Raw genomic sequence first — 19,675 nt, forward strand, 5'->3', positions numbered from 1 at the left:
AGATTTTTTTTTTTTTTTTTTTTTTTGTGGTACTGGGCATTAAGCCTGGGGTCTCCTACATGCTTGGCAAATCCTCTGCCTCTGAGCTTTACCTCGAAGCCTATAGAGTTAACCTTTAAAAATATCCCCAGTAGCCAGCCTGGTGGTGTAGGCCTGTTTTAGTGAGAGTTTCTATTGCTGTGAAGAGACACCATGACCACGGAAACTCTTATAAAGGAAAACATTGGAGTGGCTTACAGTTTCAGAGCTTTAGTTCATTATCATCATGGTGGGACATGGTGGAATGCAGGCAGACATGGTGCTGGAGAAAGAGGTCAGTATCCTACATCTTGTCTTGCAGACAAGAGGAAGTGGTCTGTCTCACTGGGAGTGGCTTGAGCATATATGAGACCTCAAAGTCCACCTCCACAGTGACATACTTCCTCCAACAAGGCCACACCTCCTAATAGTGCTACTCCTTTTGGGGGCCATTTTCTTTCAAACCTCCACAAGGCCTATAATCCCAGCTACTCAGGAGGCAGAGGCAGGAGAATCAGGCCAGCCTGGATTACAGAATGAGTTCAAGACCAGCTTGAGAACTTAGTATGATCATATCTCAAAATTAAAAAAGTAAGTTAGGATATAGTTTGGTGGTAGAGCATTTGCCAAGCATGGATGAGGCCCTGGGTTCCATCCCAGGTACTGAAAAATGAAATGTTTTATCAAATCTTCCATGAATGATTATAATAAAATACATTAAAGGATAGTGTTACATTAGGTTTTTGTTGTTGTTACTTTTGCATTTGCTTTGTTTGAGACAGGGTTTCTCTGTGTCACAGTTCTGGTTGTCCTGTAGCTCACTTTGTAGCCCAGGCTGGCCTCGAACTCATGGAGATCTGCCTGCCTCTGCCTCCCCGAGTTCTAGGATTAAAAGTGTGTGCTACTCCCTAACCTGCTCTTGCTGTGTTAGTTTTGAGGAACAGAGATTTGGTTTGCAGAGTAGCTTACATTTTACCTCAGGAGATCAGGAAATACTGCACTATGTGCTCAAGGACGGCCTTGAGTCTTCTGTTTCTACCTCCCAAGTGTTAAAAGATGACAAATGTGTGTTGGGGAGAGGGAGGAGGAGAGGAGTGTCAAACCCAGGGCCTCATGGGCACTAGGCAAGCACTGTGCCAGTGGATTGTTGCCAGCGGATTGTCGCCAGCCCTTCAAGAACTCGTGTGATTGGCATCTGGCAGCTGGTGAGGTCTCTTACCTGCAGGCATGGCTGGATTTTCCCCTACGGCTTGGGAGATTCATTTATGCTGCACCCTCACGGTCCTCTTCCTCTCTGTCTTCACTTCTTTCCTTTCTGTATGTGGTGGTGATGTTTGTCCCCTTGGCCAGGCATTGCTTTTACAAGAGGAATGGAGAATTCTGGTGGGTTCTATACCACACCTTGGCCAGTGGCATGTATCCGAAGGACTTATTGGAGTTTGGTGCTGGGCTAAGCGCATCTTTGGGCAGTGTTTGTTCATCATGTCACCTCTCTGTGCCCCACCCCCTGGGACAGTGACTTTGTGACGTAAGCACCCGTCAGAGTGCTGGGGACACAGTCACCTTGGATTTTGTCCATTGTGAGCTATTGCCTCATGAAAAATTAGCATCAAAGAGAACAATTTCTGTTCCCTGGCCACAGTTCCCAGAGGATCAAGTGCCCTGATGCTGGCAAATGAAAAGGGCTTTTAAGTAGCACACTGTTGTGGATGGTTCCCCCACCCCTTCTCCACTTACTTCCTCCTTTTCCTCCCCATCATTCCTGTGGCCTCGAAGGGCAGCTGTGGACCAGAGGTGAAGCATTGAAGAGATTGTAGCGATGTGGTAGGCAACGTTTACTATTCTGTTTGATGTCCTTACCCTAACCCTCTCCACACGGCCCTCCATCTCAGAGCCCCACCTCCTTATCCCTGGCTGGTTTAGACCATCATGCCAGCAGAGAGGGGCCTCACCTCAGTTGAGTAACTCACATTTGTATTTGTCTGTGGTGAAAAAGTATCCCAATGTGACTTATATGCCAGCTCTCATGACGTTCACTTTCAAAGATGGAAAGTCAGCACTCAACAATTTATGATCTTGGGGAAAGAACATTCTGGAAGAATGGAGCCAAGTATTTTTCATCTGTTCTGTCCTGATTCAATCAATGAATGCCTGCATTCCCTTTTGCAGTTTGAATTGAGTTCTGTAGCATTGCAGGAGCTCTCGGAGTGCTAAATCATAATTATAAATTTTGGGATTTGTGGCATTGAGGTAGCTGGGAGCAGAGGGTGTGTGTGTGTGTGTGTGTGTGTGTGTGTGTGTGTGTGTGTGTGTGTAAATGAGGGTATATTCTGAGTTCCCGCAGATGTTTGTATGTGTACAAATAGTACCAGAGCAGCTGCTTATTTTTAATTATATCTAGTGATGTTATGTGAATGCGCATGTGTGGGGATCCATGGATAACGTGTAGAACTCAGCTCTCCCCTTCCGCCACATGGGTCCCTGGGCTTGAACTCAGGCTCTCAGGCTTGGCAGCAAGTGCCTCTCCTGCTGAGCCATCCCATCCACCCCAGCACAACCACTTCTCTGGAATTTGGACACCTGCACCAGCAGTGTCAGCCTGCCTCCCCTGTCCCCACCTTTCGGGACCGAGTCTTGCTCTGCAGGTGGTAGAGCTAGGGCTGAGTTCAGGGGTGGGCTCTGTGAGGAGAGTCATCAAGGGTCATGGGGTGCTCGGTCCCCCGTCACCCCTCCCATCTCTGATGTGCGTTCACTCCAGCCCCTCACCCCTGGACCCTTTGCTCGGTTTCTCAGCACTGCAGCTCGCTGCTCGGAGCCTTACCTCTCCTATGTTGTGCACCATCCTCTGTGTGTCCACATGTTGTTGCACATGTGTTTGAGCACGTGTGTGTGGAGGTCAGAAGATGGCTCTGGAGTTATTCTTTGAGTGCTGTTCATCTTGCTTTTTGAGACAGCCTCTCTCACTAGCTTTGAACTCACCTAGTAGACTAGGCTGGCCTGCCAGGGAGCCCCAGGGATCCACCTGTCCCTGCCTCCCCAGCACTAGGATTACAAGTGCACTACAATGCCTGACTTCTTAACCTGGGTTGTGGGGCTCAAACTCGGGTCCTCACGGTCACAAAATGCCCACGTGACTGATGGAGCAGTCCCTCCCCACCCTGCTGCTGTGTCCCTTCCTCTTTCTTGGCTCTCACAGTCTTAACCAGAAGCTTCATCCCTAACGTGGATAAGATGGCAGAAACCAGCCACCTGAAGGAAAGGAATTCCTAAAACGGCAGAAATGGAACTAGTCCCAGCTGGAGGCCATGGAGGGCCGAACCATACTGCCCCAAATCCCTGTCAAACTTCTCTTCATCCTCTCAGAAGAACTGCTCTCCTCCCCAGAGAAGGAGAAAGGTGCATGTGTTTGGTTTCTGTAGTTACTTTGAGTAAATGCCAGCTGAGGAGACCACTCAGACAGTGAATTGTTTGCCAAAGAAGCATGGGAACCTGAGTTCAGTCCCCAGAACCCATTTCAAAAAGATGAATGTGGTGGTGCACTCACCCTAGAGCTGCAGAGGTGGAGACAGGTGGACAGCCTAGCTTCTTTGGAGAGTTCTAGACCAATGAGAGACCCTGCCTCAATTAGGTGTATGGCTCTTGAGAAACGATAAGGGAGACGGAGATTGGCCTCTGGCAGACTCTGCATGTACATACATGTATTCACACCCCATATATATGTGCACATGCTCACACATACACAGAGGTGGGGAGGAAGGGAGGGAGGAAGGGAGGGAGTATCAGAGGGAGGGAGAAGATAACAAATTTGGCTAGGGAGCTGGCTCAGCAGGTGAGGGCACTTGCCACCAAGCCTGACAAGTTGAATCCCTGGAGCCCACGTGGTGGAAGAAGAGAGCCAATTTCCATCAAAGCTATAAAGTCTCAGCTTGTTGTTGTAGGTATTTTTACCCTGGAAATAGGTTCATGCAGGAATGGCCTTCTTTTTGGAAAATGTGGTTTGGATTCCAGATAGGTAATTTTGCAATTGTGTGCATCCAATCTGCAGGGTAGCTTGCAGTTTGGCTTTAGAAGATGTACACAATATGATTCAGAGACAACGAGTCCTCTGGGGGAGGTGTGCCATGCTCATGTTGGCCAGTTTCACACCTTGCAGCGAAAGAAGAAACGGAAGTGTGCGAAGGGAGTATTCCATTTACCTATGTCTTTGAAATTCCAGGATGAGGACTTCTTTGGCATTACAGTTTTACTCAGCAGAAGTGGGGGGAAGTTGCTCCAGCAGGCTCTGAACCAGCTTTGGCAGGAAGGTTATGTAGACTCAGGTCCCCACCTCACAAGAGCTGTGTGTATTCGCATGTGTGTAGGTCATGTGTGTGTGCAGGCATGCATGTGTGTGGGGCCATAGATTGGCACTGAGGGTCTTCTTTGATCATACTTTACCTCATATATTGAGGCAGGCTGTCTCACTTGAACCCAGAGCTCACTGATTGGGGTCTAGCCAGCCAGCATGCTCTGGGGAATCCCTCTTTCCATTTCCCAAGAGCTGGACTGCAGGTGGCTAAGTATCTGCCCGCATTATGTGGGTATTTATGTTGCTGCAAGCTCTACACACTGAGCCATTCACCCAGCCCTCACAACACCCTCTGTTCAATAATCATGGAGAACATAGATTCCTTGAAGGTCGATAGGGCCTAAGATACCATGTGACAGCCTGGAGTGGTGGTACATACTTGTAATCCCTGACTTTGGGGGATGGAGACAGGAGGATAAGATGTTCAAGGCCAGTCTCAGGTACATATCAAGTTTAAGGCCAGCCTGGGCTATATGATAACAGTAGAAAGGACAGATCTTATTTGATATAGTTTTGACCCTGTGAAGTGTTATAAAATTCCTTGTCATCTTTGTAGGATACATGGGGGACAGGGAGCAAAATAATCGCATATCTGAAATTGTAGGACTGAAGCATCAGTTACATCTCTTTTAACAAGCATTTGGATATAGAGGAAGTGTCTCTAAGATGCTCCTAGGTGAGGGATTAGGTTGATGGTGTCTTTCTCCTCTCCATCTATGGAGATTGGCAGGGAGCTTTCAGTCCAAACCTATTCACGCCTGCCTAAGACTATGAGCACACACCTGGTAAGGGTCAGAGCATGAATTCACTGTCATGAGTTCCCATATTTCCAGGGTTCCCCTCGGCCTGGCACTCAACAGTAAATCAACCTTATTAAAACTGCTTCCCCCCCCCCCCCCCCGCCTTATCCCTGTGGTGGATATTAAGTGGATTGGAGAACTCTTGAGGGTTGTTACACATATGGGGTTCCAGGAGTCCAGGAGTTTACCAGGCATAAACAATACCATCTGCCACTGTGTAGTGGGGTGAACTTCATCCAAGGGCTTTTGTCCTGGTTTCATTCTATTGCTTTGATAAAACACACTAACCAAAAGCAACTTGGGGAGGAAAGGATTTATTTGGCTTATACTTCCAGGTCACTGTCCCTCATTAAAGGAAGTCAGGGCAGAAACCCAGGGCAGGAACCTGAAGTAGAAACTATGGAGGAACACTGCTGCTGGCTTGCTCATAGGCGCATGTGCAGTTAACTTCCTTGTACAGCCCAGCACTACCTGCCTAGGGGATGATGCCGCCCACAGTGGACTGGGCCCTCCTACATCAATTAAGACAAGGTATGTCCACAGACCAACCAGATCAGACCATTACTCAATTGAGATGCTGTCTCCGGTAATGCTGGAGATATTTAATACTAATGTTAATACTAATGAGGACAGTTCCTTTACTAGCAGTCAATACTAAAGAGTTAATACTAATGAGGACAGTTCCTTTACTAACATAGGCCAGCATGGCTCCCAGCAAAGCTTCCTCAGTTGTCGTCAAGAGTGATTGGTTTTCCTTGTCTTGCTGGCTTTCCTGCAGAGGTCTAAGACCACCACCACCCTGCCTTCCCTCCCACAACACACAAGGAGCTAGGGGACTGTGGGGATAGCTCGGTGGGCAAAGTGTGTGTCGCACAGTCATGGGGACCCGAGTTTAGAGCCTCAGAACCCATGCAAAAAGCTGAGTATGGCAGCATATGCCTGTAACCCTAGTCCCGGGAAGTCGGACAGGTAGAATCGGGGGGATGGGGGTTCCCCTGGGCATCCAGTCTGTAAAATGATGAGCTTTGGTTTAGTGTGAGAGACCCTGCCTCAAAAAAGAAGGTAGAGAGTTATAGAGTGAGATACTTGACATCTGCTTCTGGCCTCCATGTGTACACAGGTGAGCACATACATGTGTGTATGTGCACCTGCAGGTACACACACACACACACACACACACACACACACAGAGAGAGAGAGAGAGAGAGAGAGAGAGAGAGAGAGAGAGAGAGAGAGAGAGAGAGGAGAGAAGAGAGCACTGGAGCTTATTTTCTCCCCAATGTGTTTTCCTTGGTCTATTAATGTTTCTGGAAATCTAGGTGAAAAATTGGTGCAGGAAGCTTGCCAAAAGTTCAAAGACAGCTTGGGCCACACAGTAAGATCCAGACCAGCCTGGGCTATACAGAAAGACCCTTTTTCCAGGAACAAAGGAAGAGAAGAAGAGAAGGAAGATAGGGAGCAAGAGAAAGGAAAGGCATCTTGAACAAGTTCAGTTACAGCAGGGCAATCTTTAAGAAATGAAGTCTTAAGTTTAGTCTGTCTCCAAAATTCCTCCCTCTGTCTATGGAGTGTAGTCCTTGACTAGGCAGGAAGCAGGGGATGGCATCCAGAGACCTCAGCCCTTAAAGCAGGAGGGGGTACATTGACTTGATTTTGTTCCTCTGAAACTGGGCTGTCACTGAGCATCCATTATGTAGCCTTCCTTGGTAATGGTGACTCTGTCTGCTATGTGGCCTGGGAGAATGCTATCCGTGAAGGGTTCCTGATGAGGCTTTCTTGTTCCATTATTCACGATACTGTCCCTGGTGGCCTGAACACTAGTAAATGCCTCTTGATTTTAATGACTTGTAAATCATAACTATTTTGCATGTCTGCTGGTTATTTCTTTGCATGCTTTCTCACTTTGCACTGGGAAGGTCTGGTGGGAATTTCCAGATGGGAGGCAAAAAGGACTGGAATGGATGGCTAAAATGAGGTGATTGGCCACCTGGAGCAGCATGGCTGGAAACACAGCCATCTCCCTTGTCCAGTAAGGTTCCTTTCTGAGTCTGCTTTGGGGTCAAGTGGAATTTCTAGGACCTGGTCTCATGTCGAGGAAACAGTTTACTCAATCGCATGCCTATGGGTAAAAGTGTCTGTCTGTCTCACCTTAGAATTCAGCCCAGAGTCAAGTCCTCAAAGGTCACTTGGAACTGGGTTTGGACGATCATCTCTGTTGCACCCTTACCTGAGACCAGGATTAGGGAGCCTGATGTCTTTCCCTGCAGCCCCTCCAGCTCCATGGTCCTGGGACCAGAGTCCCCTGCTCTTCCTAACAGAGGTTCTGCAAGGCTGGGGTGGGGCAGGGCCACTGAACACTGTCTGGAGGTGGTTTGCAAGGTGAAAAATTTGAGGTTGCACGGCGATGCCAGTACTACTCATCTCACTGACGTGTCTACTCACAATGAGACAAATTTACATACAAAGTGGTAACATTTGTCAGAGCCTGCAGAATTGTGTGCTGAGATCTGTCTGCAGCACCCGGCACAGAACAGATAATTGTATTTAGAAGAATAAAAACTCAGAACAAACACTGCGCTTCTGTGCTCCAGCCCCAGATATCGCGATTTTGGAAAACAGAGTGGACGCTGGCTTAGTATTTCCTTCCTTCCTTCCTTCCTTCCTTCCTTCCCTCCCTCATTCCCTTTCCCCACCCCTTCCCTCCCTTCCTCCTCCCTCCTTCCCTCCCTTCCTCCCTCCCTCTCTCCTTTGTAAAGTAGGCTTTCATATAGCCCAGAGTGTAGCTGAGGATGAACTTGAACTCCGAACCTCCTGCCTCTACTTCCTGAATGCTGAGGTTCCCGATGCCATATTGCCTAGCCTGACTTTTCATTGTCACAGCTCATGGCTCTGATGCAGCAGGCCTGGGGGTCACACATTGACTGCCACCCCCTCCCCCCCATCATGTGGTACTTCGGCTGTTGTTCCAATCCTCTGCTTTGCATCCTGTCTGCTCCTGGCTCTGCTCATTTTAGCTTTCAGGCCCCTAGCTGCATGATTTGTGAGCGAAGTCAGGTGATTTAGCAGTTAGCAAGAGTGTGGATTCTGAAAGAATCGTGTCCAGCGTTTAACCCCAGTCTCTGGTGCTTACTCCTGAAGAAAGATATTTCCTATAGGCGGGACTGGAAAGAATCCACCACCTAGCATAAGGCAGAGGTCGATGCTCGTTTGGGCTGTGGCTGAAGAAAGCCAGCACTGTCTTCCATGCACTTGGGATTGATTACAACAGAGCCAATCCTAAGTGACACAGTTCCTGTGTGAATTTTCAGGCACCGGCTCCTTTTGGTTAGTTTTCATGACCTGAACTGCTTCATGCCAGCTTATTTCTCGGGTAGGGACATTTGCAAAATCACCGTTTGTGTTTGGGATTTAAATTTCACTGCCATCTACTTCTGTAAGCTTTATGCAGCCAGAAAGTTAAGACCATTGATGTGGGTATGATAGCAGCCCGAGTCAGGTACCCTCAGAGAGCTCACCTGTGCGGCTTCAGAGGCAGGACAACTGCTCCTGCCTTGGTGGTTAGAGGGACATCATGATGTGGGTGCTGATTCTGCAGAGAAATATGTTGGTGGAAACGAATTGAGGGGATGATAAAACTCTTATTGGCAGAACTCACTGACATGGCAGAAATTTGTTCTTCTAAAGCAATGGTTCTCAACCTGTGCGTCGCAACCCCTTGGGGGTTGAATAACCCTTTCACAGGGGTCGCCTAAGACCTTTGGAAAACACAGGTATTTATATTGCAATTCATAACAGTAGCAAAATTATAGTTATGAAGTAGCAATGAAAATCATTTATGGCAACATGAGGAGCTGTATTAAAGGGTCACAGCAGTAGGAAGGTTGAGAACCACTGTTCTAAAGAGTCTCATATGGCAGCCACTGGTCACCTGTGACTACTGATTCCTTAAAATGTGGCTGGCTCACGCCACTGTGGAACTGAATTTATTTTTAAAGCATTTTAAGTACATTTTACTTATTTTGTGTGTGAGAGAGCAGAAGGGCACATGGCAGGGCACACGTGTGGCCTCAGAGGGCAGCACTGGGTGTCCGTTTTCTCCTTCCATGATATGAGTCCTGTGGATTAAGTTCATGTTGTCAGGCTTGGCAGTGGGCACCTTTACCTGGGGAGACATGCTCTGGCCCTTACGTGTGTGTGTGTGTGTGTGTGTGTGTGTGTGTGTGTGTGTGTGTGTGTTTGAATTCAGGGCCTTCTGAATTTACCCTACCACCAAGCCACATTTCCATCCTCAACATAAGTAAAAAGAAAAAAAGGAAAAAGGACTGAGTATTAGTTTAATGGCAAAGTGCTTGCCTAGCATGCACAAGGCACTCTAAACTCAATCTGCAGTATTGGTATATGTGTGCCGAAGTTCATGCTATACACGTAAACCACACACACACACACACACACACACACACACACACACACACACACAGGGACTTTTTAAAATAAAATGCCACGTCAAAGTTAACTAGGTTAAAAGACACGGTACCAGTCCCGTGCTGGCTCTGCTTGGGAAGGACATGCCCTTTGCTCCTCGATGTAACACTGGGAAACCTTGTGCAGCATTTGGTGCTCAGAAGCCCTCCTCATCCTGTGGGGACCCCTCTCCTCTCCTGGGGCTACTGATGCTAAAGGTCATCCTGTTGCCTTGCAGCCTCTGCCACCTGCATGCTAGCCGCCACTGTTCCCACCGCTTTGGGTCACAGCCTCCCTTCTGATGTTGCTGTGGCCTTTTCTTTCTTTGGTTTTCTCCATCCCTTGATTCTTTCCTGTTCCCCTTTCACTTAAAAACAAGAAGCCATGAAATGGGACAAAGAATGCTCCTGGTTCTTATTAATGTCCCCACCCATGTTTTAAAAGTGACAGCTGATTTCTCCTAGTATAATTGTCCCTGGTTATGTTGGCTGATGACAAGTTTCGCCCAACCCCCCTCTACACACTCCCTCCCCAGGAGTGCCGTCTTCCCGCCTTCCAGGGTGTGTTTTATTGAAAATTAACCTTTCTGCAGGTCGGCCCCTTTGCTTGGGAAGAGCACCTCTCCTTCCAGTCTATGCGAGCCAAGTGTGGTAAATGTGTGTGTATGTGTGGTTAGCCCAAGAAAGCCAGCTCAGCCCCTGCAAGGCAGCACGATTGTGACGTCATCAGCAGCCCAATCAGCGCCTCCAGCATGGCAGTGGGGACCAGCCTACTGTGTGGACACGCTGTCCTCCAACCCATCCAGCACAAGAGCCCAGCTTCTCCGTCTGGGTCCCCATCGCTGCAGCCTCGTCATCGATCCTACATCCACATGGGAGAATAAGAGCCCCTACATGCAGTGGTGCCTGCTGAGGCAAGTGGGTCGTCTGGGTCTGGAAGAGACTCCACACAGAGAATTGTACATGTGCAGGAGCCTTCAACTGCTGCCCTGCATCAGGGCTAAAGGGCCACAGCTGGGCGAGGCCCAACTGAAGAAGTGCTCACAACATCTGCCTGTGGCATGGTCCTGCCTAGAGCAGGCATCCTTCTGCTCCACAGAAAGTCTCTCTGCCTGCAAACCATGGCCTACTTATGGGGAACTAGACTCAAGCGCCAAAGAGGCTCTTCCAGAAGAGAATGCCCACCTGTGCTAAGCGTGGAAAGGACAGTAGGTCACCAGGAGCAACTATTTTTGCTTTCATATGACAAAACTTTGTGACCTTGTGTCCTCAGGGGAGACAGCTTTTTCAAGCATGTGATAGTGAATGCCTTGCACCTGGTCTTCATGGGATATGAGTGACTGGTTGGGGAATGGAGGACAAGGAGCCCAGTGATGTTGGCTGGGCTGTGAGCAGATCTTGCATGACCTGGAATGTGACTGGCATAGGTGTGGGGTGGCTGCATCCTTGAATGCCACTGTGACAGTTTTTTGTGACACTTGGCTATTAGATGGGACTTCTTGGGATGGGAGATTTTGCTTATGTGAGAGTACACTGGAGGATTATGCAATGACTGTGGGAATTTGGCTAAATACACTCTGAATAGAAAATGATGAGCTCTAAAAGTACTAAGTCCTTGATTTGATGGATTCTGTAAATGTGGTCAATAATAACAACATGCCATTAAAACAGAAAAATATGAAGCAGATGCAGTAGTGCCCACCTGTAATCCCAGTGCTCAGGAGGTAGAGATGGGAAGGTCAGAAGGTCATCCTAAGCTATGTAGAGAGTTTGAGGCCAACCCAGGCTGATAAAGGGTTTTGACATGCTTAGGGACCCTGTCAGACAGCACCCTTAAAAGTTGGGTGCTAAACCAGACAGTCTTCTACCATAGTGCCTCAAATTGAATCCCTGGAGCTAAGGCATTAGACTGCTAGGCAGGTATAGAGAAAACAGTACATTCAAATTCCTGGCATAGACCCCATCACTGAGGGCCAGGTCTGTTATGGGAGAAGGCAAAATTGCTAAGCAAACACCATCCAAGGAAGGGACAACCCTAGGAAACTCCTCCACTTGGTAACATGACTAGAGGTTGGACACGGGCACCTACCCTGGAGAAGTAATGTCTGTTTGGTGAGTTTTCCTGGAACTGTCCCCAAACTGTAGTTAAATTACATCTCTGTGTTGAATAAGACAGATTGGAATTGCTTACTTGAAGTATGCATTTGTGTTGAAGAATGGAGATTTGTTAGAAATCAGGGATGGTGTATTCCCAGTGGGCCCTTGAGGCCATGGGCCCAGCACAAGCCATGGTTGTCTTCCAGCTTTGGCTGCCAATGGAGGAGTCTTGTGGTCCTGTTTCTCTCCCGGATGGGACATAGTGGGCAGGCTGTCTCCACAGAGGTTTCAGCTGGACCATTTCCAGCTAGAAACTGTCTCTTACATGGGCTCACTGTTCATCACTGGGGACTGAGGTCAGCCAAAAGGCATAGACTCTATGAAAGCTCAAAGAATATATGGGTTCCCACTTCAAGAAAACTGCCCAGGTACACAGGTGTGTGTGTGTGTGTGTGTGTGTGTGTGTGTGTGTGTGTGTGTGTTGTATGTATATGAATATGTGTGTTGTGTAATGTGTGTATATGTGTATGTTATATATGTGTGTATTGTGTGTATGTGTATATCATGGTATATGTCAATGTGTGTGTTTGTGTTTATATGTGTTGTGTGTGTCATGATGTGTGTGAATGTGTGAGGGTATTCAGAGGCTAAGGAAGGCATTGTGTCAGAGTAAGGTGTTATTCTGCATCGTCCTATTCCCTTGACTCAGAGCCTCCCACGAGCCTGGAGCTCCTCTCTCTCAGCTAGACTGGAGAGCAGGCCTTAGAGCCTCTGGTTTCTGCCCTCTGAGTGCGGTTCCAGGGGGATGAAAGGCCGTGGCCAGCTTACTGTGCCACTGAGCTGTCTCTAGTACCTCTCCCCTTTGGACAGGGTCTCATGTATTCCCAGCTGGCCTAAAATTCATCATATAGCCAAGACTGACCTTAAACTTCTGATTCTCCTGCTTCCAGCTCAGGAGTGCTGGGATTAGCGCCATACACCACCATGCTCCATATGAGATCAAAACCAGGGCTTTGCACATGCTAGGCAAGTGTTTTACCAACTGAGCCACCTCCCCAGTGCTCCCAGGCCGAGGAGTCTTGCTGTGGGTACTGTAAACCACCAGGGAATGTCCCCAAACCCCAGATTGCATGTTTAGCCTTCCATCATCCGTCAGATTTTTCACTTGTCTTTCCCCACGTTTTAACAGGCACAAGCCACATTGACACCATGTGCTCTGAGGTGCTTGTCTGGTAGAAATATTGAATAATAAATTTTGTTTTTAATCTTATTTTTCCAAAGCCTACTTCTCTTTAAAACATGTTTTAATTCCATTTTATCTTCAGGCTAGTGTACATTCAAGCTAGCACTTTTGCTTTGTTGGTGAAAATCAAAGGTGTTAGTGTTCAGGAGCTCCAGGAGAGATGTGTGTTACCACAGAGGGATGACAGGGTATGATGATCCCCTCTGCCTGGCTGTGGAGATTCATATTTGGCTCAAATGACAGTTGAAAGACAGTAGCTTTGATTTGTTTTCTCAGTGTCTTAAAACAATGTCTCATGTAGCCTAGGCTGACCTTAGCATTGCTATATAGCTAAGGATGACCTTGAAGTTCTGATCCTCCTGCCTCCACCTCCCAAGTGTTGGCATTACAGGCATGTGCCACCACACCTGTTTTATGTGGTACTTGGGACCAAACCCAGAGCTTTGTGTGTACTAGTGAGCACTCTACTAGTTAAACCCCGAGCTCAGCTTGGTTGTTAGTATCTTTGAAATTGTGTCATAAAGGCAGAATCAGCAATGCCTTACCCTGCAGGAGGAAGGGTTTGAGCCTTTGATCTCCATGCATAGCCTGGATCTTCAAAGACTCCTTTCCCAGTGGTGCCTGTGAACTCCAAGTCCTTCATGGACACAGACAGATGATGTTCACAGGAGCTCAGTGCTCCCCTGTGTCTCCTTCATCATATGGGGGACTGAGTTCCAGCATGGGTAGAACCAACATGCCCTTTAAGACAGTCACTATCCACATTAATGAATGAAACCAGGTATAGGTGTGCGTGTGCATGTGTGTGTGTGTGTGTGTGTGTGTGTGTGTGTGTGTGTGTATGTGTGTGTGAGACAGAGTCTCTGTAGCTCAGGACAGTTTTAAACTCATAGCAATCCTCCTGTCGCAGCCTCCCAAGTATTGGAATTACAGGTGTGAGCTGTCACACCCTTCTGTTTAATTGAAAACTGGTCATGTACTTGCTGGTGGATAGATCTGTTTCTAAGCCATTCTGTTATTACCATGATGCCTCCTGGTAATGCTGCTGGTCTTTTTATTAAAGGCAAGTTCTGAGAAGCTTTGAGTGACAGCAAACAGAGGTGGCTCCTTGTTTGAGGTCAGGGCAAGTTTGTTAAGCCTCTCTGCCAGTGAGAGGATGTCAGCATGCCCCCCCCCCCCCCCGCCCCGAGTTCTGGCTCGTCCATTATCCTGCCCATTGCTGGGGAGTGGATTGAGTAGCTTCCAGCCCCACCAGGGGACTGCTATGTGGAGTTGACGAGATATTTATGTTTGCATTAATAATGCTCAGGGGGTTGGTCTCAGAGGACCTTGCAGAAGACCTTCTGGCTACTACTGGAAGTTGGGACAATCTGGGTTTGAATTTGGGGTAGATAAGAGCACAGGGCTGGGGATGGTGTGGCATCAATGACTCCCAGTCTGAGCTGTGATGTGTTTCGTTCATAGTCTGTTTTCTGAGTGTCTGGTGTCAGATGGTTCATGAACTTCACAGCCATCTTTATCCACTCCCAATTCCATAAATTTTAGTTCCTTTTCCCCAAAAGCAAGATACCCAGCGGGTCCCTTCCCCTTCTCCAGCCGCCCTGGGGACTTCGCACAAGTCAGTGCCCAGCAGAGGGAGTGTATAGCCAGTCCCCTTGACCCTGCGAGAGATACATGTCCTGGGTGACTTCCGCAGTGTCAGGTTGGAATTGCAAGCTCACAGTGAACAGAGCACCCATGGACACTGGCCTGGAACCCAGAAGAAAGAGAATGAAAACTCAGAGGTGATGGAAAGGGGTGCACTGTGAACCAATGTCAGCCTTCACTGTTCAGAGTCTACCTGCCAGAGCCTGGGTAGGAAGCCACCACATCAAACAGAGAGTAGGTGTTAGCTAGGCAAAGCTGGAGGAAATGGAATGCAGCCTTGCTCCCCAGTTGCAGGCTAGGTTCCCACCCTCCTCTCCCAACTTCCCTTTGTAAGTTCCCAGTATCTCCACTCCTGCTGCCCCCTCTTCCTGCTGCTCCCTCTGAGCATTCTTTGCTCGCATGGGATGAGTGAAGGATCCTCACTTACTTCTGAATGTTCTAGTAAAGCAACTTGCCAGAGTTGTCCTGTAACATCCATGATGAGAAGGTTGGAGAAAAAGTACATGACGGGACTTGGGCCCCAGGGGCTTTCCTGAAGCCTCCCCCTTGATTAGAGGAGGTGAAGGATCCTTTGGAGGCTATCAGTAGCAGATAATATTTAAAATTTGAAAATGGCTAGCCCAGCCTGGAAGAGGTTCCCTCTGGAGGGGGTGCTGGGGGAAGGTGGAGGTGGTGGTGGAGGGTTTGGGGGTGGGTGGAGGGGAACAGCCAGCACATACATGTGTGTTCGCCTGGATAGACGCAGCCCTTTAATCACTGATACACTGTGTGTATTAGGAGTGTATTTAGATGCAAGACACTTCCAATAAGATTAATGAACCATTGGCTTTTGCAAGGATATGAAAAAAATCTGTGTCTTTTTATGTTTAATACCTCTGAATCCTTACATCTCTCTATGAGCCTACCATATATACTGTTGTTCATGGTTGGACACAAATCTAGAATGTTTGCTTATAGTATTTAAGGAGGGTCCACAAAAATGTGGGCTGGTGAAACAGGTTGGCAGAAACCCAGGGACAGCACCTAGCAATGTTCTTGATTGTTACACACTAGAAATACTGTGCTCATCAACTTCCCCTTGTACAGTGTGTCTATTATCTTGTCCATTTTCTGTGTCATGTGAGATGTACTGAATTGGCAAATCAGCATCAAGGAGAATGGGATCAGAAGCCTGTGCCCCCTGGGCCCCCACCCCCACTCCCCATGCCCCGCATTACTGTGAAGTTTCAGAATGTTTCCTGAATTTTCATTTTTTGTCTCTTTATGCCAGTTGTAACAATTCTTTAACTTGATAGAGTGATCCTTTTTGATTTGAGTGGAAAACATTTAATTTGAGGGGGACTGAACTTTTAGTGCTAAGTGCTAAAAAATTTACGTTATACGTAAAATATACAGGGTGTGTAAGTTCAGAGGCTGTGTTTGTAGTAGCAAGATTGGGCTGGGGGTCATATGTGTGTACTGTGTGTTGGTAGAGCTGTCCAGCCTTTTGATACTGTGATAGGATGTTGTCATCTTACAAAGTTCACTCTGCAGGCCTGCAATTAAGTTATCAAACTGAGTAAATACAAAAATATTTTAAAAAATCAAGGGCCAATGAGAGGGCTCAGTGGGTAAAGGCACTTGCCTTCCAAGCCTGACCACATGAGTTCTATTCCCGTATCCTGCATGGTGGAAGGGAAAAAACTGACTCCTGAAAATTGTCTTCTGATGTCCACACTGGTACTGTGGAGTGTGCATGCACATGTACACACACACACATACACACAAATTTTTAATCACAAAAATACACTTAAAGTAATCACAATATATATAGCTATGCTTTCTGCAGGGCGGACATGCCTGATGGTTTATTAAAAAGCATTCATACTTATTGTTTGTCTATTTTTTAAACCAGGGACAGTCCTCCCATCCAGGAAGCCTAAGCCCAGATATGGGGCGTGTGATAAGGGAGGTGCAAGTGACCGTAGCATAAGACCTGACCCTCGATAGGCTCAGCCTCCGCCCGTGGCAGGATTGCTCTGTGGGGACATGGCCTGGGAGCACCCTGGCTTTGTGTGGTCACCGTTAAGTCTGTGGGTTAAACATCCAATCAGAGGGTGTTCCTGAAGTCTAAGGGACCGGCTGATGATCGTCAATGGTTTTATTTCAGCCAAACTCGGGCCCTGAACTGGTTTTGTCTGAAGAGGAACAAAGCGACAATGAAGACAAGGAAGAGACAGAGCTGGGCGCCCTGGAGGATCAGCGCAGCGTAATCCTTCACCTCATCTCACAACTGAAACTGGGCATGGACTTAACCAAGGTGGGCTGACGCTGCTGTGGTGCGTCCGTCTGTCTGTCTTCAGGCCTTGCTTTCTCTCATGGTGGCTAGGTGGGGAAGCCAGAATTGGGAAGGGCTAGCACTGGCTAACACTGTGGATAGTTTATGAATAACTGGGAAAGACCCACAGAAACCTCATACCTCACCCCCCCACACACACACCCTTCACATACAAACATGCACAGATACCACAACACACTTACCTAAGCACCTCACATACAAAGACACAAACATACACAGATACCACACACAGACATCTCACATACCATCTACACACACAGAGAAACATACATAGACACTTCACACACATACACAGATACCACACATATATCTGACATACATTAAAACACACAGATACTTCTCATACCATACACAGGTATATATGAATATATGTACTCACCACACACAGAGAGATACTTTATACCACTCCATATTCCCTTATAAGAGGGGGAGGGGATAGAGAGAGAGAGAGAGGGAGGGAGGGAGGGAGGGAGGGAGGGAGGGAGAGAGAAATGCGGGGGATTTCCTGTAGCCTGAACTGATTCAAACTTCTGTTCTTGCCAAGGCTGGCCTATGAACTCCTGACCGTCCTGCCTTCTCCACCTTGTAAGAGCTGGGATTATACATGAATGCTACCACTTCTGGCCTTTATTCTTTCTTTTTCTTTCCCTCTCTCCCTTGTGTCTACCTTTCCTTGTTTCTTGAGGTAGAACTTTGATGTCTATTATCCAGGCTGGCCTCAAATCCCAGACTCAAGCCATGCTCCTGTCTTGGCTTCCAAAGCACTGACGCTGTAGGTGTATACCACCACATCCAGCCAGGAAGATCGTTCTTTTGGGTGACTTTTCATTCAGACTAGAAAGCCTCCTTTTGGCTCTCTGGAGCTACCGTGTGCTTACTCCTTGCTCTCCAGGAACTAGGGATGAATGATAGCTTCATGGCAGTGTCCTAGAGAAGGTTAGCCTGCAGAGATCATTGTGACACCACAGCCATGGAGAGAAAACCCAGAAGGAATGGAGCCAGGAGCAAGGCCACTGTATCTGCACAGCCTTCAGGCCTTCTGAAGGCTGCCATTAGCTTTCACAGCAAGTCTGTAAGGGGTGAGTGGCCTTGCTGGTGACTGCAAACCCAGAGGTGGGTGGAGAGGGTCATGGCCCTCCAGGCACACAGAGTTCTTCCTGAGTGAATCTAGGGAGCCCAGTGTCCCAACCACTTGTGTCTTGTAGAGCGGCAGATAGCTCACCCCTCACCTCGGCAGTGGCCTCATTCTGGAGGCAGCAGGAAGGCAGCCCTGCAAGTGAACTGAACATTGCCTGGAGTCCTGGGGCATTGAAAAGTGACGGAGAGCTTACAGTTTGGTCTATGTGGGTTCCCTTGGTCATGGTGTCTCTCTGGAAAGGTCGTAAGATGGGAGGTGGCAGGCAGAGGGCTTAGCCCAGTGCTGGACACCAAACAATTGTGTTGCCATTCTTATCTTTATAAAATGCCACAGTGTGATGCTGGGCTCTGTGGTACTGGCTAAAGAACAATGAACTGAGAGATGGGACAGCCTACATGGGGTAGGGCGGCACTGAAGACCAGCCAGGGTACTGTGGATGTTCCCATGGAGGCCAGAGCAGCTCCCCAGAGAGGACGGCCTACAGAACATTTCTAGCATTGCTTGTGTACGGTGAAATCTTCACCAGTGAGTTCACCAAGACTGGGCTGGAGCCAAGAGTGGACAAGGAAGTTTGTAGGTCCAAGGAGTCTCTGAAGAGGAAGGTGACAGAGCATGTGACCCATCACTCAGAGATGACAGGGAAAAGACTGTAGCCAAAGTTTCTCTGGTCTTGCCTTGCCCACCAGTCTAGACAAATCTCTCCCACCCATTGTCCTGCAGACATTTATAAAATAATCACTCAGAGGCTTATATTAATTACAAATTGTATGGCCTATGGCTTCAGCTTCTTGCTAGCTAGTCCTTTCATCTTAAATTAATCCATTCCTATTAATCTATATGTTGCCACGTGGCTGTGGCAGTACCTGTCTGCTGGCATCTTGTTGTTCCTTTGGCAGTGACTGCATCTCTCCCTACCCATCCTTCTTCTCTCTGTATCTCTGCTTGAATTTACTGCCTGTCTGTAAGCTTTCTTGCCATAGGCCAAAACAGCTTTATTTATTATCCGATAGGAGCCACACATACTTACAGCATATAGAAAGACATCCCACAGCACTTCCCCTTTTCTGTCTAATCGAAAAGGAAGGTTTTAACTTTAATATAGTAAAATTATACATAACAAAACAGTTATCAAGCAAGAATTACAGTTACAATATCTAGTCTATTTGTATTTGGCAAAATTAAAATATCCTGTCATTTATCCTATTTTGTGAGTCTAAAGTTTTATATCTAATTTATCTTTTATCATGACTAAGGAACAAGAATAATTATCACTATCAACTCCATCAAAGATCCCAGAAGGATATAATATTACCTGAGTAAACAGGAAGTGCATGGCAAGTAACTTCCATAAATCTAGAAGTGACAGAGACATCTGGCTGCCTGGACCATCATCCAAAGTTCCTCTATAATGTTGGGGCATCCATCTTCAGCCTATAGGTCTAGAGTCTCAGGCATAGCAGGAAATTTTAAGGACTGTTCTGCCCATTGTGGCAAAGTTCATCAGTCACATCTCCCCATGTCCTATAGAATATCAGGCAGTTTCTCCCGTGAAACAGGAAGCTGAAGGACCATCTTACCTTGCAAAG

The 19,675-nt window shown here is 47.5% G+C and overlaps 1 protein-coding gene across 3 annotated transcripts in view; it reads left to right on the plus strand.

The window, feature by feature from the left end:
- The window catches only part of Osbpl10 (oxysterol binding protein like 10), a 224,393-nt gene that overhangs the window by 180,944 nt on the left and 23,774 nt on the right, over nt 1–19,675 (plus strand). For 2 of the 3 annotated variants that reach the window (XM_036193290.1, XM_036193292.1), the window contains one exon: nt 16,763–16,912. The exons of the other annotated variant lie outside the window; for it this stretch is intronic. In XM_036193290.1, coding sequence (XP_036049183.1) covers nt 16,763–16,912 — 150 coding nt within the window. The remainder of the gene's footprint in view (nt 1–16,762; nt 16,913–19,675) is intronic. 3 annotated transcript variants of the gene reach the window in all.

The sequence above is a fragment of the Onychomys torridus genome, chromosome 7, assembly GCF_903995425.1.
Source record: "Onychomys torridus chromosome 7, mOncTor1.1, whole genome shotgun sequence".
NCBI lineage: Eukaryota > Metazoa > Chordata > Mammalia > Rodentia > Cricetidae > Onychomys > Onychomys torridus.